Source organism: Monodelphis domestica, chromosome 1, assembly GCF_027887165.1.
Source record: "Monodelphis domestica isolate mMonDom1 chromosome 1, mMonDom1.pri, whole genome shotgun sequence".
NCBI classification, from domain to species: Eukaryota; Metazoa; Chordata; class Mammalia; order Didelphimorphia; family Didelphidae; genus Monodelphis; species Monodelphis domestica.
Genome location: NC_077227.1, coordinates 759,592,199 through 759,618,534, shown reverse-complemented (window position 1 = coordinate 759,618,534; position 26,336 = coordinate 759,592,199). Strand labels below are relative to the sequence as shown.

The 26,336-nt window shown below is 51.7% G+C and overlaps 2 protein-coding genes across 12 annotated transcripts in view; both read right to left on the bottom strand.

The window, feature by feature from the left end:
• Positions 1-108: 108 nt before the first annotated feature.
• LOC103103637 (protein FAM228B-like) lies at positions 109-19,664 on the bottom strand. Of its 2 annotated transcripts, XM_056825020.1 has the most exons (9): positions 18,477-19,663; positions 15,416-15,484; positions 13,078-13,269; positions 2,397-2,477; positions 2,069-2,156; positions 1,402-1,537; positions 576-717; positions 326-483; positions 109-243 (listed from the first exon to the last, which is right to left on the bottom strand). In XM_056825020.1, exons 1-9 carry the CDS (start codon positions 18,561-18,563, stop codon positions 237-239), a joined length of 960 nt encoding a protein of 319 aa, XP_056680998.1. In that variant the 5' UTR covers positions 18,564-19,663; the 3' UTR covers positions 109-236. The 2 variants fall into 2 exon arrangements, with proteins under 2 accessions (XP_056680998.1, XP_056681006.1); XM_056825028.1 differs by lacking the exon at positions 13,078-13,269 and having other exon boundaries at positions 18,477-19,664.
• Positions 19,665-23,131: 3,467 nt separating this feature from the next.
• Positions 23,132-26,336, bottom strand: part of LOC103101241 (protein FAM228B) — a 39,078-nt gene continuing 35,873 nt past the window's right edge. For 9 of the 10 annotated variants that reach the window (XM_056824958.1, XM_056824977.1, XM_056824995.1 and 6 more), the window contains 5 exons: positions 26,026-26,113; positions 25,774-25,933; positions 25,563-25,661; positions 23,553-23,697; positions 23,132-23,330 (listed from right to left, as the gene is read on the bottom strand). In XM_056824958.1, the coding sequence (XP_056680936.1) occupies positions 23,247-23,330; positions 23,553-23,697; positions 25,563-25,661; positions 25,774-25,933; positions 26,026-26,113 (576 nt within the window). In that variant the 3' untranslated portion in view covers positions 23,132-23,246. The remainder of the gene's footprint in view (positions 23,331-23,552; positions 23,698-25,562; positions 25,662-25,773; positions 25,934-26,025; positions 26,114-26,336) is intronic. The other variant, XM_056824962.1, reaches the window with a different exon arrangement.

The following is a 26,336-nucleotide window of genomic DNA, read 5'->3' as shown; positions in this document are numbered from 1 at the left end:
GGCCGGGGCCATCCCTCGGCCCGGTGGCCGGGCCCGCGCCCCGCCTCACGCCCCTCCCCTTCTGGAGCCCCCCCAAGCCCACGCCGTGAGCCCCGATGCCGGGGAGGAGCAGGCGCCGAGCGGCTCGCTCGGACCTCCCAGAGCACCGGCCCCTCGGGAGGCTGCAGAGGGCGCCTGCGCGACGTCCTCGCGGTGGCCGAGGGCCGGCAAGGACAGGGCACGCGTGCCAACCTCTCCTAGCACCTGCGGCAGAGAGCAGAGGGTCAGCAGCCCGCAGACACCCCCAGAAGTGCCCCTCCCCCGCCCCGCCAGTGGCCGGCCTTACACAGGGCGCAGCTTGTGGCCGCCGGACCAGGTGGCGGACTTGAGTAGCAGCGGGCGATGCGCCCACACGTCTGACGCCTTCAGGCGGACCCTGACATGCTCTGCCTCCGGGTGCATGTGACGCAGCGACGCGGCCATCAGCAGGTCGAGCCCTGTCACCTGTCCGGGGAAGGGGGAGGCCGGCAGTCACGCGGACGCCCCGAGGCCGGGCCAGCCTCCCTCTGGGGGCCCTCCCGAGGGGCTCCGCTCACCGAGCCGATCTTCTTCTCCTCGATGTCCTCCAGCCCGGGCCGGGGGGTCGGGGGCTGCTTGGGGCTGGGCGCGCCGCTTCTGGCAGTGTCCTTCCTCGCCGGCGGGGGCCGCCTGCCCACCGAGCCTAGCTTGGTCTGCATGCTGCGGTGAACCAGCAAGAAAGGGGCGTCAACATCTTGGAAATGCCAGGACAGGCCGAGGGCTCCGGGAGGAAGGCCTCCCTCGGGACGGCGATTTAGGGTGGTAACACCGTCCTGGGTAAGTTGAGGCAGGAGGCGCAGGGATGTGGGGCATTCAGGGGAAGGCCGTGAGTCCACCACGGCTGGGGCTGAGTGGCCTGAGGGAGGCCCTGAATGCCATCCTCAGGACGAAGTTGATTCAGGGGCAGTTTCTAAACAGATGGCATTCAGGAGGGCATCCAGGGTGGCAAGAGGCTGGAAAAGGTGCCGTGGGAGGGTGAGGAATGGCACAGCCAATGGGCCAATGGGCATCAGAGGAGGGACTCCCAGGACCCAGGCTTCTCTGGCTTCAGGGCCATGCCAAGTGGAGAGGGAAAAGTGACCCTAGGAACGGACCTCAAAGCTTAAGTGACTGTGGAAATCCCCTCCCCCAACTGAGCAGGGAATGGCCACCAGAGAGAAGTAGCCAAGTGCTTAGAGCAGGGGATAGACAGGACTGAAGAAGAAGCGCAAACAGAGGCAGCTGATACATTGTTGGTGGAGCTGCACCAGGAAAGGCAACAGGAGCCAAGAACCAAAGATGGAGCAGCTCCGGCCCTGTCGGGGGGCAGCTCTGCCACCCATGGGGCCCAAGGAGGGGACCCACCTGCTCTTCGGGCGGTGTTCCCTGTTGGCCGGCTCCGACTTTGGCCGTTTGTCCTGCTGGCCGAAGGAGAAGGGGGGCAGCCTCATGAGCTTGGATTTCTCCAGCTCCCTGAACTTCCTCATCGTGTATCTCTTCCCTGCAGGGGGTAGAGCAGGAGCTGGGCTGGGGCACACACACACTCTGCACCCAGGCCTCCAGGGTGGCTCTCGTGGCCGTGGGCAGCCCCGACTGGCCTCCCGAGCCCTGAGCTCACTCTCCCACCCGACAGCCCTGCCCCGGCTGCCGCCGGCTCCGGGTCCCGGGAGAGCCGTCCGCAGGCCGAGCCCCCTTCTCCGTCGGCCACAGAGGAGCCCAGGAAGATGCCCCTCCAAGGTGCCCGCCGGGGCCGCCTGCCTCGCCCAGAGCCTGGCACTGAGTGGGCGCCACGGCTGTCCTCGCTCCCTGGGGCCGCCCGGGCTCGGCTCCCTCCCGGCGGTCAGAGGGCAGCGGCCAGGAGGCCGGCCGGCAGCCCCGAGCTGGGCGCCATCTCGCCGAGGGAGCTCCCTCCTGCCCGGCTCTCCGCAGGGGGACGAGGAGGAGGACAAGAGGCCGGGCGCTCCGCGGACGCCCCCGTTCCAGTCGGGCCGCGGGCAGGGCTCAGAGCGGCTTCCTCGGGGCCTCCACCTACCCGTCTCGCACTGAAGCAGCGCCCTGTTCTCCTCGTCCCTGATCTGCCGAGCTTGGAACAGAGGGTCGTGCAATAGCGGAACCGTGACCTGGAACAAACACGGTCCAAGCCTTGGTCCGGCCCGGGGGCCCCACGTGGCCTCCCCGTGCCCAGGGTCTCGTCCGGCACCGTCGTCGGGGCACCAATGGGAGGGGGAAAAGGGGTCCCTACGGCCCTGTGGCCCTCGGACATCCCGGGCCTCCGCGTGTTCTCAAGGCGCCAGGAGGGGGGAGAAGCGCCCCGGCAGGCCTTGGGCCCCCTCCCCCCAGCGGCCAGCAGGGTCCGGTACCTTGAAATACTCCGGGTCCTTGTTCTTCATGTAATACGGGTCGTACACGCCAGGGATGTAGTGGTCGAAGAAGACGGCTCCCTGAGGAGACAAGACGCAGCTGTGAAGGCTGTCAAGAGATGCCTCAGTTTCCCCTTGGGGCCCCGGAGCTGGACGCCCAGAGACGGGGGAGGGTTCTGACAGAATTGGGAGAAGAAAACCACTTGGAGGATGGGGTTGGCTGTCAGGATGCGGGTGCAGAAATGCCCTTGCAGGGGTCTCGCTCGGCACATGGCCTTGCAGGGGCAATTTGGAGGTCTGTAGACAGGAGAGGGAAGTGGGGGATTGAGATGAGGGAGTGAGGGATGGGGGGGGGCTGCACGGATGTGGGAGCAGTCAGGTGGGCCTTGGGGGAGGAGCCTTGGGCCCAGAGCCGCTCCGTTCCCAGCGCGGTTTCCTACAGTGCCCCACTAAACGCCGGGGCCTCCTTCCTTCCTCAATAGCTCCCCAGCTCCTCAGGTTGGCTCCTCGAACTGTCCCCCGTGCTCTGGAGCGGCTCCCAACACACCTGAACCCAAATGTCTCTAGGCCTGGCCACTGGTCATTCCCGTCCCGTCTAAGTCCTGGAATTCCCAGTTTCCTCCAGGCCTCCTCTCTTCTAGGAAGTCTGCCCTTATCCCCGGATCAGGAAAATCCCCAACCAGAGAAGCACCTCTATCTCTAGCTACTTCTCACTACTGCCTCGGAGGCAGTCCCGGCCCTCCAAGGACAGGAAGGCTTCGGGAGGAGAACAGAGACAGCTTGGACCCGAATCAGGAGAAGGAGACCACAGAGGGGCCTTGAGGGATTTAAGCGAGGGGGAAGCGACGCCGTGGTCAAATTTGACAAAGTTTGGAAGGAATCGGAAGTCCAATCCTGAGGCCCAGATATGGAGTGAGACTGAACTCTGGGAATAAAAGAGAAGCCAAACTGACGTGGAGTGAGAAGGGTTAAGGACTAGCAGTCCAGAAGAAGAAGCCCGGAGGCGGGAGGACCAGAAGGTAAAGGACCTTATCGGAGCTGACCCATGAGGGGTTCAGAGAAATGGGTAAGCACAGTAAAGCGTCTGAATGCGGCCGTGGAGTTATTCAGAAGGTCTAATGGGCTCTACGATGCCAGTGGCTACCTAGGGTTGGCATGTAAACACCCAGTTGGAAATGTCAACCAATCTAGAGCTGGTCAAGTGTGCAGGGGCTCTCGCCTCAAGGGCTGATGGTTATTGTGTCTCTGTTCTCAAGGCAAGCTGCTTGCCCTCCTGGAGGAGAAGGTAAAGGGTCTTCAGGAAAACCTCTCCACACTCCAGGTTGTTAAAGAGCAGAAGTGGGAGCCAAGCCTCAAGGAGAAAAAGGATCTGATATGGAAGAGGGAACACTTGACCCTTGTCAGGAAGAGTGGAACAGAGAAGAGGAGGCTCTACTAAATCAAATAGCATCCTTAGTTCTAAAGGAACAGCTAAATGGGATACAAGTGGAAATAGCAAGCAAAACTATTATAGTGGAGAACTTCAACCTTCTCCTCTCAGAACTAGATAAATCAAACCAAGAAAGTAAATAAGAAAAGTCAAGGAAATGAAGAGAATCTTAGATAAGCTAGATAGGATAGATATCTGGAGAAAACTGAATGAGAATTGTACCAACTGACCATGTACTCGTGCACAAAAACTTCATAGTTAAGTGCAGAAAAACAAATATTAAATGCACTCTTTGGAATCTGCTACTTGTAAGATCCTTTCAGACTTCAAAAAAATAATATTATAGCACAGGCCACATTTATGGGGGCTTCTCTCTCTCTCTCTCTCTCTCTCTCTCTCTCTCTCTCTCTCTCTCTCTCTCTCTCTCTCTCTCTCTCTCTCTCTCTCAAATTCTTACCACCTACCAATACAGATTACCTCAAAAAGCCAAAACCCAAATTCATATGAATGAAGGGACTCTACAGAACTCAGCATTGAAGGTATGTGGGATTTGGGCATTTCCATACCATAAAGGGGTGAAAAAGCTTCCACCAAAACATGAGCTGATCCACCTTCCCCCACCCCACCTACGGAGCTAGAGTCAGAGCCAGCGTGCACTAGAATCAGTGAATGAGTGAGGGGCACCTCTGAGTCTTTGGCAGCTGACTGAGACCATCGAGGACCTACTCCTAAGAACAGCTAGACCTGAGGCCCCAGCGGGCTGAGGAGTGCAGACTGTGGGTGCTGGCAAGGAGATAGCACAGAGAGGGGCAGCAAACAGTGGAAGCTGCAGAGACTCAAGAACTGGCCTCAGCCAAAATCCTTGCTCCTTAGCTCCATACACAGAGAGCCTGCACATCTCACTCAGATTTCTAACTGGAAAGGGAAGGAAAAACCACCACAGTAATGGCAAACAGTGCCCAGGAACAACAACTTCCAAACATCAAGAAAAACAAGAAGTGGTTGATCCTGGATAATTTTTATGGAGGAAACCCCAGGCTACAGAGGAAATACAAATAAATGCACCAAAACCTTCCCCCAAAATGGAAATTGTCCACAAGCTCTTGAAGAATTTAAATTGGAGCTTATAGAAAAGATGGAATCCTTCTGGCAAGAAAAGTAGGAAATAGTTCAAAAAGAAAATAACAGTTTAAAGGACAAGAACTCCCAGTTGGAGAAACAACTGAAAGCCATGAAAATCAGAATAGACCAAACTAAAAAGGAAAACCAGAATTAGGCAGTTGGAAGCCAATGATCTTGTAAGACAGCAAGAATTAATAAAGCAGAGTCAAAAGATTGCTGAAATAGAAGAAAACATAAAATGTATCACTGAAAAGATAAGAGATCAGGAAAACAGAACACAAAGAGACAATTTGAAAATCACTGGTCTACCTGAAAACCCAGAAATAAACAGAAATCTTGACATCATACTACAAGAAATCATCCAAGAAAACTGCCCTGATGTTCTTGAACAAGGGGGAAAATAGACATTGAAAGAGCTCATACAACACCCTCTACATTAAATCCCCAAAACACAACTCCCAGGAATGTAATTGCCAAATTCAAGAGCTTCCAAGCTAAGGAGAACAAGAAGCCAAAAAGAGACAATTCAGATATCAAGGAGCACCAATCAGGATTACACCAGACCTGGCAGCTTCCACACTAAAGGACTGCAAGGCTTGGAAAATGATATTCAGAAAGGCAAGAGAATTGGGTCTTCAAACAAAGATCACCTATCCATCAAAACCGACTATATACTTCCAGGGGAAAGTATGGGCATTCAACCAAATAGAAGATTTCCAAGTATTTGTAAAGAAAAGCCCAGAACTAAGTGGAAAGTCTGATATCTGAATACAAAGATTAAGAGAAACATGAAAAAGTAAATAAGAAAGAGAGGGAAAAGGGGGGAAATGTTTCTTTATTCAAACTTTCTTCTTTAAGGGCTACAAGTAGATTAAATTATATATATTAATATATGGGAAAAACGTTATTTGTAACTCTCAAAAATTACATTCACTATTATAATAATTAGAGGAATCATTCACAGGAAGAGATTGGGGCAATAAGTGCTATAAGATGATATACAAAAATAGAAAAAGGGGGGAATCAAAGATGGCACCAAGAGATACTTGAAGAAATAAAATAAATAGGATACTCTTTATCACAAAGATACACATGGGAAGGGGAGGGGAAGAAGGAGAGGAAGAGAGTGCTAAAAGGTAATACTTAAACCTTACTCTCAGTGAAATCAGTTCTGAGAGAGAAGAGCATCTAGATCCATTGGGATATTGAATTCTATCTTACCCTACAGGGAAGTTAAGAAGGGAAAACTAAGAGGGGTAGGGGGGCAGAGAGTACAAAAAGAGAGAGGGGAGGGAACTTAACAGACCCTGAAAAAATAAGAAGGGAACAAAAAGAGAGGGGGCAGAAAGGTAAGCTTATTAAGGGCAGAGATTAGGGGGACTGATTAAAAGCAAACCACTGGTTTAAAAGGGTATAGCAAAAGAGGAAAGGATAGAACTAGGAGAGGATATCAAAATGCTGGGGAATACTTAAGTGACAGTCATAACTTTGAACTTGAATGAGATGAACTCATCCATAAAACAAAAACAAACAAGAGTGGATTACAAGTCAAAATTCTACCATATGTTGTCTGCAAGAAACACACTTGAGGTGAGTAGACACTCACAAGTTTAGAATTAAAGGTTGGAGCAAAACCTCTTTGGTCTCAACTGACAGAAAGAAGGCAGGAGTTGCAATCATGATATCTGACAAAGCCAAAGTAAAAATAAATCTGATTAAAAGGGATAGGGAAGGTAACTACATCCGGATAAAAGGCAGTATGAAGAAACATCAGTAATCAACATGTATGCACCAAATGTTATAGCATCCAAATTTCTAAAGGAGAAACTAGTGGAGCTCAAGGATGAAGTAGATAGAAAAACTACTAGTAGGAGATCTGAACCTTCTATCAGAACTAGATAAATCAAGCCAAAAAAAATAAATAAGAAAGAGGTGAGAGAAATGAATGAAATCTTAGAAAAATTAGAGTTAGTAGATATGTGGAGAAAATAAATAGGGACAAAAAGAAATACACCTCAGCAGCATATGGTATATTCACAAAGATTGACCATGTACTAGGTCATAAAAACATGGCAAATAAATGCAGGAAAGCAGAAATAATAAATGCAACCTTTTCAGATCATGATGCAATAATAGTAAGTGTACATGGAGAGCCAAATAAAAAATTAATTGGAAATTAAAAAATATGATTCTCCAAAATCAGTTAAAGAACAAATCATAGAAACTTTAATTTCATTGAAGAAAATGACAATGATGAGACATCCTTTCAAAATCTATGGGGTGCATCCAAAGCAGTACTTGGGAGGGGGCAGCAGAATTTATATCCTTGAGTTTATATATTAACAAATTAGGGAGGGCAGAGGTCAACGAATTGAACATGAAAATCAAAAAAAAATTTGAAAGTGAACAAATCAAAACTCCCCAGAAAACTAAATTAGAGATCCTAAAAATTAAAGGAGAAATTAATAAAATCAAAAGTGAAAGAACTATTGAACTAATAAATAAGACTAGAAGCTGGTATTTTGCAAAAACAAACAAAATAGACAAAGTACTGGTCAATCTAATAAAAAAGGAAAGAAGAAAACCATATTAACAGTATCATAGAGGAAATTAAGGGAATCATCAAAAACTATTTTGCCCAATTATATGGCAACAAATATGGCAATGTAGGTGATATGAATTAATATTTACAAAAATTTGAATTGCCTAGATTAACAGAAGATGAAATAGAATTCTTAAATAATCCCATATCAGAAAAAGAAATTGAACAAGCCATCAAAGAACTCCCTAAGAAAAAAATCCCCAGGTCCAGATGGATTCACAAATGAATTCTATCAAACATTCAAAGAACAACTAATTCCAATATTATACAAACTATTTAACATAATAAGCAAAGAGGGAGTTCTACCAAATTCCTTTTATGACACAAATATGGTACTGATTCCAAAGCCAGGCAGGTCAAAAACAGAAAGAAAACTATAGACCAATCTCCTTAATAAACATAGATGCAAAAATCTTAAATAGGATACTAGCAAAAAAGACGCCAGCAAGTGATCACAAGGGTTATCCACTATGACCAGGCAGGATTCATACCAGGAATGCAAGGATGATTCAATATTAGGAAAACCATCCACATAATTGGCCATATCAACAAGCAAACCAACAAAAATCACATGATTATCTCAATAGACAGAGAAAAAGCCTTTGACAAAATACAACACTCAATCCTATTGAAAACATTAGAAAGTATAGGAATAGAAGCACCTTTCCTAAAAATAATAAACAGTATCTATCTAAAACCATCAGCAAACATCATCTACAATGGGGATAAACTAGAAAAGATCAGGACTGAAACAAGGATGCCCATTATCACCTCTATTATTTAACTTTGTACTAGAAACACTAGCAGTAGCAATTAAAGAAAAAGAAATTGAAGGTATTAAAACAGGCAATGAGGAGACCAAGTTATCACTCTTTGCAGATGACATGATGGTCTACTTAAAGAATCCTAGAGATTCAACCAAAAAGCTAATTGAAATAATCAACAACTTTAGCAAAGTAGCAGGATACAAAATAAACACACATAAATCATCAGCATTTCTATCTCCAACACATCTCAGCAGCAAGAATTAGAGAAATTCCATTTTAAAATCACCCTAGACAATATAAAAGACTTAGGAATCTATCTCCCGAGACGAACACAGGAACGATATGAACACAACTACAAAACACTCTCCACACAAAACTAGATCTAAACAATTGGAAAAACATTAACTGCTCATGGGTAGGATGAGCCAATATAATAAAAATGCCCATCCTACCCAGACTTATTTACTTATTTAGTGCCATACCCACTGAACTACCAAAAAACTTTTTTACTGAATTAGAAAAAAAATAACAAAGTTCATTCAGAAGAACAAAAGATCAAGGATATCCACGGAAATAATGAAAAAAAAATGTGAAGGAAGGTGGCCTGGTAGTACCAGATCTTACACTGTACTATGCAGCAGTGGTCATCAAAACAATTTGGTACTGGCTAAAAGACAGAAAGGAGGATCAGTGGAATAGACTTGGGGTAAGTGACCTCAGCAAGACAATCTCTGATAAGCCCAAAGATCCCAGCTTTGGGGATCAAAACCCACTATTTGATTAAAAAAAACTACTGGGAAAATTGGAAGACAGTATAGGAGAGATTAGGTTTGGATCAACACCTCACACCCTACACCAAGATAAACTCAGAATGGGTGAATGACTTGAATATAAAGAAGGAAACTATAAGCAAATTATGTGAACACAGAATAGTATATACTTATCAGATCTTTGGGAAAGGAAAGATTTTAAAACCAAGCAAGAGTTAGAAAAAATCACAAAATGTAAAATAAATAACTTAGATCACATCAAATTTGTACAAACAAAACCAATGCAACCAAAATCAGAAGGGAAATAACAAACTGGGAAACGATCTTCATAACAAAAACCTCTGACAAAGGTCTAATTACTCAAATTTATAAAGGGCTAAATCAATTGTACAAAAAACCAAGTCATTCTCCAATTGATAAATGGGCAAGGGACATGGATAGGCAGTTTTCAGCCAAAGAAATCAACACTATTAATAAGCACATGAAAAAGTGTTCTAAATCTCTTATAATTAGAGAAATGCAAATCAAAACAACTCTGAGGTATCACCTCACACCTAGCAGATTGGCTAACAGGACAGCAAAGGAAAGTAATGAATGCTGGAGGGGGTGTGGCAAAGTGGGGACATTAATGCATTGCTGGAGTGGTGAACTGATCCAACCATTCTGGAGGGCAATTTGGAACTATGCCCAAAGGGAGCTAAAAGACTGTCTGCCCTTTGATCCAGCCATAGCACTACTGGGTTTGTACCTCAAAGAGATAATAAGGAAAAAGACATGTACAAGAATATTCATAGCTGCGCTCTTTGTGGTAGCAAAAACTGGAAAATGAGGGGATGCCCTTTGATTGGGGGATGGCAGAACATACTGTGGTGTCTGCTGGTGATGGAATACTATTGTGCTGAAAGGAATAATGAACTGGAGGGATTCCATGTGAACTGGAAAGACCTCCAGGAATTGATGCAGAGTGAGAGGAGCAGAACCAAGAAAACAAGGTACACAGAGATGGATACACTGTGGTACAATCGAACATAATGAATGTCTCCATTAGTGGCAATGCAGTGATCCTGAACAACTCAGAGGGATCTACAAGAAAGAACACTATCCACAATCAGAGGAAGAACTGTGGGAGTGGAAACACAGAAGAAAAACAACTGCTTGATTACATGGGTTGAGGGGATATGGTTGGGGATGTAGACTCTGAATGAACATCCTAGTGCAATCATCAACAACATGGAAAGAGGTTCTGATCAAGAATACAGGTGATACCCAGTTAAACTGTACATCGGCTATGGGAGGGGTGGGGGAGGGGAGGGAGGGAAATAAAATGATTTTTGTAACCAAGGAACAATATATGAAATTAAAAATTAAAATTAAAAAAATTATTTTATTGAGCTGGAAAAAATAATTCATTTTAGAAGAACAAAAATCAAGAATATCAAGGAATTAGTGAAACAAATCTAAAGGAAGGAGGTCTACAAGATTTTAAACTCTCATAGAGTAGTAATTTTCAAAACTATCTGTACTGGGTAAGAAATAGATTGATCAAAGAGACAGAACAAAGATACAAAAAACAATAATAAAAGATTATAGTAACCTTATTTTTGGAAAAAAAAGATCCAAGCTTTTGGGATTTCACTCTTTGGTAGGAATTGTTGATAAATTTGAAAAGCATTTTGGCGGAAACTAGGTAGAAACCATTATCTTACACCATTTGTGAAGATAAGATCAAAATGGATACATGACCTATCCCTAAAGGGAGATACCATAAGCAAATTAGAAGAATGTGGACCATATTAGCTGCCAGATCTACAGACAGGAGAAGATTTTATGAGTAAACAGAGACAAAGCACTGAGATGTAAAATGTAAAATCATTTCGATTACATGAAGTGAACTTTTTTTTAATACAAATTAAATGTTAGACAAGGGAGAGCAGAAAATTGCAGGGGGTGGGGAATGTAGAGACAGTTTCTTGGATAGAGATATATCAATTATGCAGAGAACTGTCAAATTTGTAAGAACAAAAGCCATTCCCCCAACTGATAAATGGTCAAAAGATACGAAGAATTTCTGCACAGAGAAATTGAAACTCCATATAACCATATGAAAGAATGCTTTAAATCCGTACAGAGTAGAGAAATGCACATCAAAATGACATGGAGATATCATTTCATATCTATCAGATTAGCTAAAATGTTAAAGGGGCAAAATGACAACTATTGGAGGAGAATGTGGGGAAATGGAGGCCCGACGAAGTGGAACTGAGATCTACTCCCACCACTTTGGAGAACGATTTGAAATGATGGCCAAAGTGTTCTAAAACGGTGTGTACCCTTTAAGCCAGGAATCCCACGGCTAGGTTTATTTCCTAAGGTGATCAGGAAAAGGGGGAAAGAACCTAGAGGTCCCCAACTATTTCTAGCAGCTCTCGTGCTGGCAAGGAACTGGAAATTCAGAGGATGCTCATCGATGGGGAGAACGATCGGACAAGGTGTTGCGTACGATAGTGATGGAATCCTATTCACTGCACCAGGAGAAACGACAAGTAGGTTGATTTAAAAAACCCAATAATTTGGAAAGACCTAGACGAGATTATGAAGAGTGAAATGAGCAGGACCAAGAGAACATTCTAGACAGCAACAGAAATATCGTATGAAGAAAACCTTGTGGATGTCGCCCTCCAGAGCAAAAACTGGCCAATAGAAGCAGGCAAGACATCGTTACAGACAGACACACACACACACACACACACACACACACACACACAACTGGGAACTTTAATGGAACAACACACAAACCAAAAGACTGGTCGGACAGAAAGGGAAAGAACGGAGGCTCCTGCTGAAGAGGAAGGAGGAGGAGCTGCTCAGACCCAGAACAGGTTTAGGAGCTGCTGCTCCCCAGGCACAGGGGTACCACTTGGCAGCCTGACAACAAGGACGGTCTGCTGTCTTCTTGGCCTGGGGGGCAGCCAGAGAGAACGCCTGGCCCCGAGAGCCGGCAGGTCTTGTGCATGGGCCAGGCTGGAGGCCGGTGTCCCTGGAGCGAAGGGAAGACGGCCTGCTAGGGAGTCGGGTGCGAGAAGACTGGACCTCCAGAGCTGGGAGGGGAGCACCGAGAGGTTTCTCCTGAAACCACGGATTGCCCTACCGCGGCCAGGGAGTCCAGGCCTCCTAATCTGACTTGTCTTCTACTCCACTTTTCTTAGGAGTCGAATACGGGCCCCTGCAAGGAGGGGTGTCTTTGGTTCGCCTCTCCGTGGCTTCTCCAGGGCTTAGCACCTGCCAGGCACATAGAAAACTCAGTGCGTGCCTACTTGTTGATCAGCTGACTGAAATTCCCAGAAAGGTGCCACCGAGGCACAAAGTGCGCAACTACGCGACATTCAAGGATAAGTTGAAGAAAGTGGACACGCCCATCCAGAGAAGGGAAGGGGAGGACTCGGGTCCTGCAAGAGGGATTGGACAGCTCCTAGAGACCAATTTAGGCAGGATGTTGGGAAGAATTTCCTAACCGAAGTGATCCAGAGCAGGGTTGGGGATGGAGGTCTTCCACAGCCAGTCACAGGGCCTGGCCCTAGCAGGCACTTGATGTTTACGGACTAAATGAGTGACGCCTGTCATGCATGGACTTCCAACTTTCCTGGAGGCTACAGGATGCTGCTGAGGCAAACTGAGCTTGTGGGCTACTGAAACCCACAGATCTTTTTCAGAACTGCCGTCTACTCCTGCCTCTCTTGCCTGCTCCTGATCTTTTCCATACCTAAGAACAAGACGTTCCAGGTATGCCTATGGAATTTCACCCAACCGATCTAGTCTAGTGCTCCCATATGGCAAGATCCTTTTGGATCTGGACCTTGCCATCCACTGTTAGGGACCCCTCCCCATCGTGCCTTTCTCCATAGCTTGAGCTGCCCCGCCTCTCCCCCAGGACCCCTGGACCATATCAGCATTCAAAGCATTCATCAGATCATACACAAGGATCTCCCAGTACCGTTTTATTGATGAATTCGAGGTAACTCTCAAACTCTTCTTGTTTCTTTTTCGAAAAATTTCTGGATGTACTGACTTTTTCAATAATCTTCTGCTGGAGAGGGTCTCTGACATTAGAAACCCATTTCCTGTACAACAATTCCCTTCTCCTCGTAGTCAACGTATCTTGGTGGTCCAAATACGTGTCTATTTTCTAGGGAAAAGTGAGACTTGAGATGCAAATGAGCTATTTGGATAGAGCCTTTTGCTCTAAGATACAGGAAAGGAAGAGAGCTAGCTGCCTCCTCTTTTCCTCTCTTCGTGTCCCTAATTGGCTCCTGTAGATTGAATGATCACCCCTATAGGGAGAATCCCCATACTGATTTATCCTGAAGCCTCAGCCCTCTTTGAAGGTCTAGGCTTGCAACTCAGTGGAAGTCCCATACATAGCTTAAAGCGGCTGTGTCCACAAAAGCGGATCTCAGTGTGCATCGGCAGTCTATCCCTCTTCATGGCATAGAAAAGAGTTTTCAAGTCTCTCAGAGTTGTTCCTTTTCTAATAGGCCGCTAGATGGTGCATCAGATCCATACTTACCTACCAGCTGGGTGGCCCTGGGAAAGTCCCTTCCCTGTTTGCCTCAGTGTCCTCATCTGTGAAATGAAGACTAGTCGTCCTGGGAGTTAACACGTGAAAAGTGCTTAGTAAGCCTTGAAGGGCCATGTAAATGGCAGTCACCATTATCCTGTGATTACTGTCTTGTTCTTGTTGCAGTTACTGTGGACGTTGTTCTCCTGGTCCTGCTCCCTTCCCTTTGCATCTGTTCTCACAGGTCTTCTCGGGTTTCGGAAGCATCGCCTCCATCACCCTCTATGGCCCGCCAGGGCACTGGGTCATTCCCCAGCTGATGGATCCTTGCTCAGTGCCCAGTTGTTCTGCTACTCGGACCGTCTCTCCAGTTTGTCGAGCTTCCCAGAGCCTGGCCCCAACCACTGGAACCCCTCATCCAGAGCTACGACTCAGCTACACGCACCTTCCCTCCACTTCTGCTACACGGCTCCTCGTCGGCAAGCTCACTGGGGCACGTGCGCAAAGGTGTGCTGTCCACTCAGTCGTTCCCTCAGTGGGCTTATACTTGGTGCAAGAGATTCTTCCGAGCCACTGGATAAAATGGGCCAGTGTGGGTCATGAAGTGTGTCTGGATTCGTGGAGACCTCTCATACCTCATGGGTTTTACACCAAATAGGGAGCCAGTTCTTGGCCCAGGAATCCCTTAGTGGGGAGAGAGTGAGCTCTTGTTTTGGGGGCCTCGTGAGCTGCAGAGGGCTGGAGAATGCCCAGAACAGCTGTTTGTGGGATCCATCTGACCTACTACTAAAGAAAGGAGGTTCCGAGGCTCTACAGGGAGCTTCTCAGATTGGCAGCATCGTGCCTGATGGGAATTTCAGGAGCTCCTCGAGGTGGGGAGAAAAGAGCTTCCCCAAACCTGGGTCATCGTTCTTTGCCATGTGTACCCTTAAGACATGAGCCTGCTTTCCTCTAGACTTGGCTGGTACTGGTGAAAGAAGAACATATTTCGTGCCACATGTTCTCGCTTTCCCCCTTTCTTAAAGCTAATGAAGTCTGGCTAATTGGTACCACTTAATAACGGTGAGAAGCAGCAGCTGTACACAGGCAAATCGGGAGGGGGAGCTGAGTATTGTATACACCCTCCAAAAGATGGCCCATTGGCTTTGGACATTTCCTTAGCAAACAACTGCCGGAAAGAGTGGCAAGGCATTTGAGGGGCCGCCTCATTGGAAGTGACGGAATGCGAGTGTAGGGGGGCAGCAGTTGTTTCCTGAGGTCTGGCTTCCTAGTAACACATTAGGCAGGGCTTCGTGGAAGCTTTCTCCTCCATCCTTGATCCCAATCAACAGCCGCTGTCAGCAATATCTGCAGCACACGGTGCACACTCCATGCCGTCTCCTCTCTCTGGGGCTTCCCACAGCCAGAGCGTCCTCCTTCCTTGGTGCCACCTCCTAGAAATCAAAGCTTCCTTCCATGCAAACTGAAGGGCCTCCCTCCGACTCCCAACAGCCAAGCACTCCTTCACCACTGAAAGTGCTTGACATTTGCTTTGCTTTGCATATATCTCGGGTGTCTTCTCTCCACCTTGTCCCCCACCTCCCGACAGGAATGCAAGCTCCTTGTGGCAAAGCTGGGCCCGCACTCTTAGATTTCCGGCACTCAGGAACATTCCTGGCATGTAGCAAGTGCCCAATAAACGCTTTTGTGGTTGAATTTTCCTGGATGCCAGCATCTACAGCCTGTATCTGGCAGGCAAGGTACAAACCAAATGGGTGCTCTACTATCCACTCACCTTCACAATGAATTTTTCTCGGCATAAAATCAATTGGACAGCCGTATCAATGTCATCTTTTGCCAGTGTCTAGAACAATAGAAGTAAAGTCTATTCAGGAATAAATCTTAAAAGAACAAAAAAGCCCCACAATGACTGCCCTTCAAGCCACGATATACCACCTATATGGAAGCCTTGAAAAAAGAGACTTCCTGGGAAGCCAATGGCTTTACTTTACCAGGGATAGCCGGGATCCCAAGAGGCACCCTTATCATGCCGGCGAAAGCGGATTTTTCAGAGCGTTGGTTCTTTGTCTCATGTAATGTAGAAATACTGCACAAACTGTGAACGGGCCACTCTCTGAGTGAATAAACAGCATTAAAACCTTCCTCGGGCTCATGCTGGAGTGCTGTCGGTAACTAGTCAATCCAAAGAAAATTCATGCTGGAATTTTGATGACTCTGATTGGGACAGCACTCATTTCTTAGTGTCTCCACCTAATTGTACAGATGGGGAAATGAAGCTAAATAGGGTAAGTGACTTTCCTGAGCTTGTACAGCTGGTAAATGTCTGAAGCTAGATTTGAACTTGGAAAGATGAGTCTTTCGGCTCCAGGACCAATACTATGCCTGAGACCAATTCAGCAGAACCTAATTATACAAGTGAATCCAAAGAAAACCACTCAGAAAAAAACTGAACAGGCTGCATAATTGCAAGTTATCAAGAAATGAAATTGGAAAAGTTCTAGTTGATAAAATGAGAGACTCTCTTTATATCTCGAGTATCAGAATAATTATAATTGGTACTATACAAGCAAAGCTGTGCTAATTTGCCATGGAGAAATGTGATGGAGTGAAGAACAGTCGGATTTGTAGATGGATTAGGATGTGATTGGAAAATAGAGAAGGTAGGGATTGAGAAAGCAGTACTGAAGGAAAAGGAAGGGTTGGATCAGCAAGTGAGGAAGAATTTGGAAACTTAAAGGACAGGAAAAAGGGAAGTTGGAGACCATCTACAGTGATACAGTGTGGATCTGAAAGTCAATGAAGGGCTAGTGTGAATGAAGTTTGGATTTCTCAAAGATCTGATACTCTCCTCTTTGTCAGCTTTCCAAATGCCCAGGGTGGGAACAAAGACCGTAGGACGTAGTAAAATGTTGCACACAAATTTAAGGAAGTTTTGGATCCCACCGAGATAAGAGGAGACGAGGAAGATTTCCAATGGAGAGCTCTATTTGGAGACGTGTTTGTTTCCTCCTCGGAAAGTTAAAAGTTCTCCCAATCTCTAATCTTTATTTTACTGATTGATGGAGAAACGGAGCTGGAAGGATGTAGCAAAATTCAAAGGCAAGCTTTGAGCTGATATTGGGTCTCCTTCAATAAGGTAGAGAATTCTTGTTCACAGCTTAGTCACCATGGACGCTGCCTTCCTAACAACGAGAGCAGTTGGATTATACTCTTGCTTGATCCCTGAATGAAACTAACACTGAATGCCAAACGGACAGATGGATGAAATCAATCTTTGCCCACATAACTCGGAGATGCACCCAACTGGTTCATAGCTCAATGGATAAGTTCGGGGTTTCATGATTAAATCTGTGATACTGCTGTATGCTAATCTCATACTACTGATTCTTTGCCCTGTGGTTTGGGGAAACCATTGGATAAGAAATGCGAGTCATTTTTCAAACTGATAACTAGAGTGGGAAACATTTGTGTCGTTCGAAAATGAGCTCCTTTTTGAATCTGAATGCTGTGAAACTGACTTTGAGGAACTTTGGTCTTAGCATTAAAAAAGAACCCTCTGAAGCACTGAATTGGCTCCGTCTTCCTTTGATCTGGATAATCACAATCATTCTTTCTTTTGGGGGGAAGTACAAAAGTCCTGTCAGTTCTCGTGATCTGTCAAGTTTTTTGGTGACTCGCCAGGTCCTTGGAATCTTCAGCCTCGGCAAAATCCCCAGATCTCTCCAGCTCTGTGGAAAAGGCGCTACACTATGAAGAGCTAAAGAAGAAGAGCCTGGTAGATTCCAGGCCAGTAACTTGGTTTCCTGAATTGGGTCCAAAGATCTCCTCAGCCATCATCAACACTCAGCCAAAGTGGAGGATGAAGGCTTCTGAGTTTGCTTCTTGTGGTTTCTATGCTGAATCAGCTAACTAGTCATTAGAAATGCAGGAAAACTGGGTGTGATTCCCCTTGCAATAGTCTGGGTTGGAGTTAGGGCTCGGCCCCAAATGAACATCCCTAGTTGAAAAACTAGACGCATGGAAGGGTTTTTTAGACGGGCGCTGAAGCCACTTAGATAAACAAAAAGGGATTCAGTGAGAACCAAAGTATTCACTGAACAAAGCAATGCTGTGCCCCAACTTGTGTTCGGAACGTCTTCGGACTGCAGTCTGATTTGCTCTGCATTTGGAATTTCAGGAAAGCTAATGGCCTACTGATTGGCCTGAAAGTCCAGGACTGGGAAGGTTGAGAAGATGGCTTGACAGCGGTGACTTTGGACCCCAAATCCAACAGAGCTGAGGGAGTTTTGTCCTAGGATAGCTATGCTGGAGCTTTAGTTTGACAGCTGGGGGTGTGGGTAGAACAAGAGAATAAAGACCCGTCCTGGAGGCTTCTGTTCCACGGCTGTCCCAGCCCTCAAGACTGGGGGGCAACAGTGGCTTCCCTGGGCCGATCCTGCTTCACTGCTTCTTTTCAGCGTCCTTTGGGCCCAGGCCGCGTCTGCTCTGGGTGCATGCTGACCCCCCTCTGGATCAGAAGCTCCTGCAGATCACGGAGTTTTCCTGGTCTCCGAGTGGCTGGTGCGCAGAGGAGCTTCCTGCCAGCAGGGGAGGCCCCCCAAAGTGGCCTGGGGCCCAGGGATGGAGGAAGAGAGGGAAGGCTGCTCTGGCTGGACAGCCTCACAGAGAGGAGGCCCAGGAGGCCTGCTGAAGAGAAGGGCCGGGCCAAGCAACAGAGCCATGGGCTTGGCAGGGCTGGGGGAGGGGGGGGGCCGGCAAAGATCCCCAAGCCCGGGGAGGCTCCTTCCCACACCATCGGCCTCCATCCTCTGGTTCTACACAGCCTTAGTCCCTACCTCCAGAAAAGCCACTGACTGCGGCTCAGGCCACTCTTTGATGCAGGAGAATCTGGAGAGCTGAGAGGTGAAGAGAGGCCTTTCCATGGTCCTCAGCACGAGCCGAGTCTGAAAAGATGCAGAGGGCCGCACTCAAGGGCCTGGGGGCGCCTCATGGCCCCCCCGGAAGAGCCTTGGGGGCCAGCCTGGGGGGAGAGACCGGAGCCAGAGGCCCTTTCACCAGGGCTGCGCTCTCCTTGGGGGGGGGGGCCGGAGCAGAGGGAGCCCCCACAGGCTTGGTGGACGGCAGCGGGAGGCCGCCAGGGTCGCCACTCGGACAGGCCAGGGACCCAGGCCCCAAAGGGGGGGCTGGGGGAGGCGGCCTCCATTCCTTCCTTCATCCCTCGACCCCCGGGGCTAACGTCATGGAACCCCAACGGGCGGGCGGGCAGAGGGCGGTGATCCCGCCCTGCTTTCCCTCCCTCTAGAGCCGCTCACCTGCACCGCCCCGCCCCACCCCGGCCGCTCCAGTCCCGCCTCTTCCGCCTTGGGGGAACCGCCTGGGACTCCGCACGTGGGCTGGACCGGAAGTGGAGCACGCATCACCCGGAAGTGATGTGCTAGGCCTTGCCCTCCCCCCCTAACGTCCAGTGACTGCAGGCCAGCCGCCTGGCCCGGGGGAGCCCCGGAGGGAGGGAGGGCTCCCTGGAGGAGGAGCGCCCGGGGACTCCCCACTGGGCCTGGGGATTGCCAGGGGGCAGAGGAAGTGGGCCCCCCAGTTCTCCCAGTCTGACGAAAAGGAGCCCCAGAGTCGGGGTTGGAGGAGGAAGATGCCCCAATTCCCCCGCAGGGCGGCCAATTCAAGGAGGCTGTGGACGTGCCTGGGGGCAGGTTGGGCCTCTGGAGACCCTCCGAGGGATGAGCAGCAGCGGCCACTCGCAGCCGGGCTCACCCTGGCATCTTGGCCTCCTTGGAGCTGCCCCTTGGCGGCGCCAGCTCGCCTCCCTGCCTCGTGGCCCGGCCTGCGCTAGTGAGCCGCTTCTCTGGGCAGCCAGCTTTGCCCTGGCCTTCCACAAGCCTCAGAAGGAAGGGCAGGCGGGCGGCCGCTGGGTATTTCTCCCAGGACCAGCGGCCTTTACTGAAGCCATCCTGGCTCCCACCAAATGGCCATCTTCTCGCTTCATAGCATTTCTAATGTGGAAGAGTGGTGAGAGCTAGACGGTTGGGGTTCGGTGGTCACACAGCAGGGATTGGCTCAGGCCAGATTTGAGCGCAAGTGCCCCTGACTTCAGGCCTGGTGCTCTGTCCACTGTGCTTCCCCGGGAAGGATGGGCTTATTCAGGAGGACTCTGGCCAGAATCTTGCCAGTAATGGCTGACAGAAAGGATGCCCCCCCCACCCCCACCCCCACCGGTTTGCCCCAGGACAAGCTATTTCCCTTTCTTTTAGAGGGATGGACAGTGGAGGCCCCCTTGACCTGGGGCTCATCTACTTTCCCATCTGCCTTTTCTCTGAGCCATGAATCCCACAGCTCCCTCTATTTGCTCTTGAGCTCAGCCCTGCTGGAAATCCGGGGCAGTTTCATTGGTCACTATTTTCATCAAACCAATCCTCATGTTTGGGAGTATTTTTCTCCCCAAGTGATCCTTTCGCCTTTCTGAGGGAGGGGCAGGCTGGCCACCAGATCCCCCAATGCTGCCCACTCCAGGTGCCCCGCTGAGAAGTGCTCTAGTCTTCTGGGAGTCTGTCTGGGTCTCCACTTTTGCTGGATTCAGTTGTCTCACTTGGAGAGGATCATTTGGTGATCGGTCCAGCCCTGGGCTCCATTGTTGTTCTTTCATGCTAGCTGTATCTTCTCCTTGCAAGGAAGGGCATATTCTGTCAAATGCCAGCATAGCCACAGTTTTACTACGTTTAGGTGAACAGAAGACGACAGTGTTGCTGATGCGGTCAGGAGAGGCCCACGTCTGGCAGTGAGTGACTGCTGCTGTTTTAAGGACTGCCTGCTGGCGCTGACAGTCTATGTGGCCGAGTCACTCACAGGTCTGAGCTTGGCCTCTTCTAGCTCTCTGTTGAGGAGGGTCTCTGTGTTTGAACTCCCCAGGATTCATCATGGTGGAAGCCTAGGCACCGAGGAAGAGGGAGGGGCACTTACCAGCGAGGGATCATTGCAGCTTCCCTTCAGGAGGCCAAAAGCTCCTTGATTCAGTTTGATTGTGCGCCCCACCCCTCGTGGTGTTCATCATCACAGGGGCCGCTCCAGAAAAGGGTGTATCTAGTGCTGGCCATGTATGCTGGCCTCTGTTTGCCAGCCCTCAGTTTCCCCCAGCGTGAGTCCCAGAGTCCGGCAGACCTGCAGGATGAAGAGATTCCAGGAGGCACGAAGAAAAGCCAAAAGGCTTCAGCCAGGTGGCTCTTGGTGGCTACAGAAAGAAGAAAGTTTGAAATAGAAGCAAAATGGTCCCGTCTGGAGCAGGGATTCCAGGGGGCACTGTGGAAGGGCTGAGTAGATCAGCCGTGCCTGGAGGCGCCCATGTCCGACCAAGAGTAGGCTTTGGACAGTGGCAGTCGGGCCCAAGTTCTCTGGGATGGGACAGAAGGTTAGGGAGAATTGGGCCTTGACTTCAGGTAGGTCTTCACCATCCGTAAAGCTTTGGGCTCAGGATAGGCGGATGGGCTACTTTTTCGGGGACACACATGGAGATGCACTTGAACCATTAAGAGCCTTTTGTTTGGCTAAGTAGGTTGGGAGCAAAGAGCGAGCCGTGTGTAGCTGTGTTTGTCCTTGGGTGGCTGAGGCCGATTAGACATCTTTAGGCCTTTCTCTGAGGGAGACTCTCATTTCTTCCTGGAGGGGAAGCAGGTTGGGCCTGGGGCTACGCCCTGCTGCCCTGTGAAAGATGGGCTGGGCCAGAGGGGTATCTCTGCTCCCTGACAGATTGCTTCTTGGGGAAGAGGATCAGGTTCCACCTAGTTTCTAATGGCTTTGTTATTTTGGGGGGGGAAACTTGGTGTCCCCAAGCTCGAGATTCAGCGCTTGGCCCCCTCCCCATCTTGGAGCAGTTACACAATAAACCATCCCAACAAATCGCCAAGAAACCATTAAGAAGGTTTACATCAAAGAATATAGAGAAGGGAAGGACTCTCCCCTGGGGATGAGAAAAGGTCTGAGGTCTCCCCCAAGGAGGAAAGGCCCTAGGGCCTCCAGTCGAGGAAGACGGAGCCAGCCAGCTCCTCCAGTTTTCCCAATCTTCCATCGGCAGCCTGCAGGAGGTAAGGTTGGCCTTTCCATCTTGAAACTGGAAGCCAGGAGCACCCAAAGCAGCCCAACGCTCTGAGAAGTTTTCAAAGATCACCAGGCCCGAAGAGTCCCCAGAGGGTCTGAAGAGTTCTCCATAGGGCCCAAAGAGTTCTCCATAGGGCCCAAAGAGTTCCCCCATAGGGCCCGAAGAGTCTCCAGAGGGTCTGAAGAGTCCCCAGAGGGTCTGAAGAGTTCTCCATAGGGCCCAAAGAGTTCCCCCATAGGGCCCAAAGAGTCCCCAGAGGGCCCAAAGAGTCCCCACAGGACCCAAAGAGTCCCCAAAGGGCCCAAAGAGTCCCCAGAGGGCCCGAAGAGTTCTCCATAGGGCCCAAAGAGTTCCCCCATAGGGCCTAAAGAGTCCCCAAAGAGCCCAGAGTTCCCCCATAGGACCTAAAGAGTCCCTAGAGAGCCCGAAGAGTCCCCCAGAGGGCCCAAAGAGTCCTCAGAGGGCCCGAAGAGTCCCCCAGAGGGCCCAGAGAGTCCCCAGAGGGCCCAAAGAGTCCCCACAGGACCCAAAGAGTCCCCAGAGGGCCTGAAGAGTTCCCCAAAGGGCCCAAAGAGTCCCCCATAGGGCCTGAAGAGTCCCCCATAGGGCCCGAAAAGTCCCCAAAGGACCTGAAGAGTCCCCAGAGGACCCAAAGAGTCTCCAAAAGTCCCAAAGGGCCCAAAGAGTCCCCAAAGGGCCTGAAGAGTCCCCAAAGAGCCCAGAGTTCCCCCATAGGGCCTAAAGAGTCCCCAAAGAGCCCGAAGAGTCCCCCAGAGGGCCCAAAGAGTCCCCAGAGGGCCCGAAGAGTCCCCACAGGACCCGAAGAGTCCCCAAAGGGCCTGAAGAGTCCCCTATAGGACCCGAAGAGTCCCCAAAGGGCCTGAAGAGTCCCCAAAGAGCCCGAAGAGTCCCCCAGAGGGCCCAAAGAGTCCCCAGAGGGCCCGAAGAGTCCCCACAGGACCCGAAGAGTCCCCACAGGACCCGAAGAGTCCCCAAAGGGCCTGAAGAGTCCCCTATAGGGCCTGAAGAGTCCCCAAAGGGCCCGAAGAGTCCCCAAAGGGCCTGGCTGAGAAGTAGAGTTCTGTCCCTTGACAGACCAACCTCAACCCCTCCCACAGAGCATGGCATTCACATCCACCAACAAGGTAAGAGTTTCATTCCCCCCAGTGGGCTACAGACCGATTCATTGCTACTACTCTGGGACGATCTGTGGGGAGGAGGGGTTTTCCTCCTGAACTCGGACTCGCATCCCTTGCCTGGAGATGCCAGAGTCCAGCCAAGGAGCCTGCCAAGAGGCTGGCTGGACTTTGCTCCTGGCCCAGCTTTCACACAGGGCCCAAGGCCCTCCCCCAGCCCTCTCTGGGCATTCTGACCATCCTGACACACACACAAAGGAAAGGCATTTATTAGGCGTGCTTGGGAGGAGTGGCCGATGGGCCGGCGTGGGCCCTCCCAGACAGGGCAGATCTCCAGCGCCCATCTCGTAGACCACCAGGGAGGAGGCCTAGGGAGGGTCTTTGGCGACGTCAGAGATGTTCTGGTTGGCTCCTTGCCTGGCTTTAGGCACCGGCTGTTGGGCTCCCTGGACCTGGGCAGAGGAGGGGAGAGCTCTCAGTTTGGGGGGGGTACTGGGGAGACCTCGCTCTCCCCCCGCAGCCCTGCTGGCCCTCCGCTGGGATCTTGGGGACTCGGTGCCTTTTCAGAGCCAGGAAGCCTGGGCGGCTGTCACGGCGGAGGTCGGGGGGGCTCCCTCGGACCCGGCCCTGGCGCTCCTAGCCTGGCCAGCCCCCCGCCCCGAGCCTTCTCTCACCGAGTCTCGCCTCTCGTCTCCCGCTGCTTCCTGGTGTGGCTTCGCCTCAGGAGGCTGCTTGGGGAGAGACGTCCGAGGTCTTCGGGCCTGACTGGCCGCGCCCTTCGTCCCTGAGGAGTCCAGCTCCGTGGGTCCGCCAGGAGAACTAGAGAGGGAGCAGCACCTCACCTTGGGCCAGCGGCACTTGGCGGGCTGGAGAGCAGGCTCGGCGGGGACGGCGGCCCTCCTCTGCAGCCCGGCCTCGACCGCTTTCTCACTTGGAGCTGGGGAAACTGAGCCCCGGAGAGCAGGGGTGGCCTTGTGGACCAGAGAACCCCGCGGCCTCTCCGGGGCTCAGTTTCCCCAGCTCCAAGTGGACGGGTCGGTGGTGGTTTCTCGGCACAAGTACAAGGGAAGCCACCATCTGGCCTGGGTCCGCCCCTAACCCGAGACTTCCCTCGTCCCTGGCCGCCTGCGCTTCCTCACGGCACCCCTCCTAGAATAAGGACTCGATCCAGCCCTCCACGTGCCTCACGACGGCCCGGTGTGCAGCCCCCGCCCTCTGCGTGATCTCCCCCCGCGGCCCGGCCGGACGCGGGGCAGGGAAGGAGCCCCCGGAAGCCCCCGGCCCGGCCAGATGTCCCCCGCCCGCTGTACTCGCGCCGAGGGCTGGCGACGGGCCCAGGGCGCTCCCTGCAGCTTCCTCCCGCTCTCGGCTTGCAGGAGTCTCGGCGCTCGCCGGCCTCTACCCCAGGGCAGCGGCGGGCCGGTCAGGACCCCAAGGCCGGGGTTCGAGGCTTCTAGCCTGTGCTGCAGACGGCCTTCGGAGCCTTCAGGGCCTACTTGGGAGCCTCTTCATGGTCCTACATGGGGTCCCCCCTTGGCCGGGGGGCGACACGTGAAGCCTTGGGACCCCAAGGCCACCTCGTGCCGTCCTCCCGACCCTCCTGGGGGAGCGCCGGCTTCACCTTCTGACCGAGGAGGCCCCTGAGGCCCCGAGTGAGAGGCTCGCCCAGGGCGCCGCAGCTGTCGCAAGCAGGTTCGACGACGCTTCGGCCGGGGCTAGTCCTGTGGGCTGCGCGTTGTGAGGAAAAGGGGCGCCGGGAAGGCGGAGCCCTGGCAGCTCCGGGCACCACCCAGAGCCCCCGCCGGGGACATTCCCGCGGCTGAGCCCGACGTCCTGCTGACGGAGCCGCGCTCTCCCTGCGGGCTCAGCCTGCGTGTCAGGCCCCGGCGTCTCGGGGAAAGCCGCGCCGACCCAGCTCAGCGGCAGCCTCCGCGTCTGCGGGGGAGGCGGGCACAAGACTGTTCCCGGGACGGCATTTCCTGGACTTCCGGCCTGCCTAGGCTCAGGACGCGCCCCTTGCCCAGGCCCTCAGAGCTCAGCGGCAGCCCCGTTCCGGCCCTTTGTGCCAGCCGTCGCTTCTGAAACTGCCCCCTGCGCTCCTGAAGCCAGCTTGGGCATCCAGAGGGGACTCGGCGGCCCGAATGGCTCAGTGAGTCCTGCTGCTGCTTCCGGCCCTCGGCTGAGGCATGGCGTGAGCTACTCTGGAGAGGGGGAGCCGCAAGCCCTGGAGGCAGAGGGCGGCCCTGGCCGGCCGCGCTGCCTCAGCCTGGCCACGAGGACCCTTCTGGGGGGCCGGGGGACGTGAGCGAGCCCCTCGTGCCCTGACCGGAGGCCCGTCCCGCGCTGTTGGCGAAGGAGCAGCCCCCGTGCAAGGTCGGGCCTCTGAAGGAGGGAGGCGGCCCAGCTGCCCAGCAGACCCTGCCTTCTCTCCTACAGGGTCAGGAGGAGGGGAAGGAAAGAACGCGGAACCCAAAGACACAAAACGAAATGGAAAAGCCGGGCAGCCTTCCCGGCAGGCCTCAGGGCAGCGGAGCCCCGGGAGCCCCCCCTTCCCATCGGCGCCCTGCCTGTGCCGAGAGCCCGGGCGTCGGGACCTCCACACGGAGGAAAAAGCGGAGCCGAGCCTCGAAACGGTCCAGCGGTTTACCTGGCAGAGCGGCGACAAAGGGCTGGGAACGACTTACTCGGGGACTCTGGAGGCCTCGTCCTCGGCGCCTTCGGAGGGGTGGAAGGCCTCTCTCAAGTCACAGCTGACTCTGTTACGATCCACCTTCACTTTTAACCTTAATCGTGAAAAGGGACTTTGAGGACCTCCGCCAGCCCCGGCCTGGGCACAGAACAGCTGCCGCTGCTGGACAGGCCGGCGGTCAGGCTCGGCGCGGAGTCAAGGCCTACCTGGACTTCTTACAGTGGTCACTTTCCACGTAGCCGGCAGAGATGGCGAGCCACTCGTTGGGGCCCATGTTCTGCCGGATGACTGTGGCGGTCTGGGGCAACTTGGCCAGCAGCTCGGCCTTCTCGGCGTCTCTGAACTTCTTCATGGTGTATATTTTCCCTACAGGGAGAGAAGGGGCAGCGAGAGCCTGAAAGGGAGTCCTGGCCGGCTGTGGGGGATGAAGGGGCAGCCATCTGCCCTGCCCCACGTACCTCTCTCACACTCCAGCAGCACCCTGTTCTCCTCGTCCCGGTCGTCTTGGGCTTTTAGCAGAGGATCGTGGAATGGCGGGAGGATGACCTGAAACAAACATGCCCGGACTGAAGACGGGCACTGCCTCGGGGCCTCCACCTACCCAGGCGTCCAGAAGCGCCTCCAGAGGAGGGGGAGGCTCCTGCTTGGGACCAGTTCACCCCGAGGGCAAAGGAGCCTCAGGACCACAGAGCCAAGGCCCTTCCGCATACGGGAGCCCAGAGTCCTGCAGGTGGGACCCAACAATGCACCACACTGAATCCTGCTAGAT

Bases quoted from the DNA above. Each gene is read 5' to 3' on its own strand.
- LOC103103637 (XM_056825020.1), bottom strand. From the start codon at position 18,563: ATGGAAAGGCCTCTCTTCACCTCTCAGCTCTCCAGATTCTCCTGCATC. The intron at 2,157-2,396 runs GTACCGGACCCT...TGTTTGTTCCAG, and splicing joins AGGACCCGGAGTATTTCAAG to GTCACGGTTCCGCTATTGCA. The intron at 718-1,401 runs GTGGGTCCCCTC...GGTTCACCGCAG, and splicing joins GAACACCGCCCGAAGAGCAG to CATGCAGACCAAGCTAGGCT.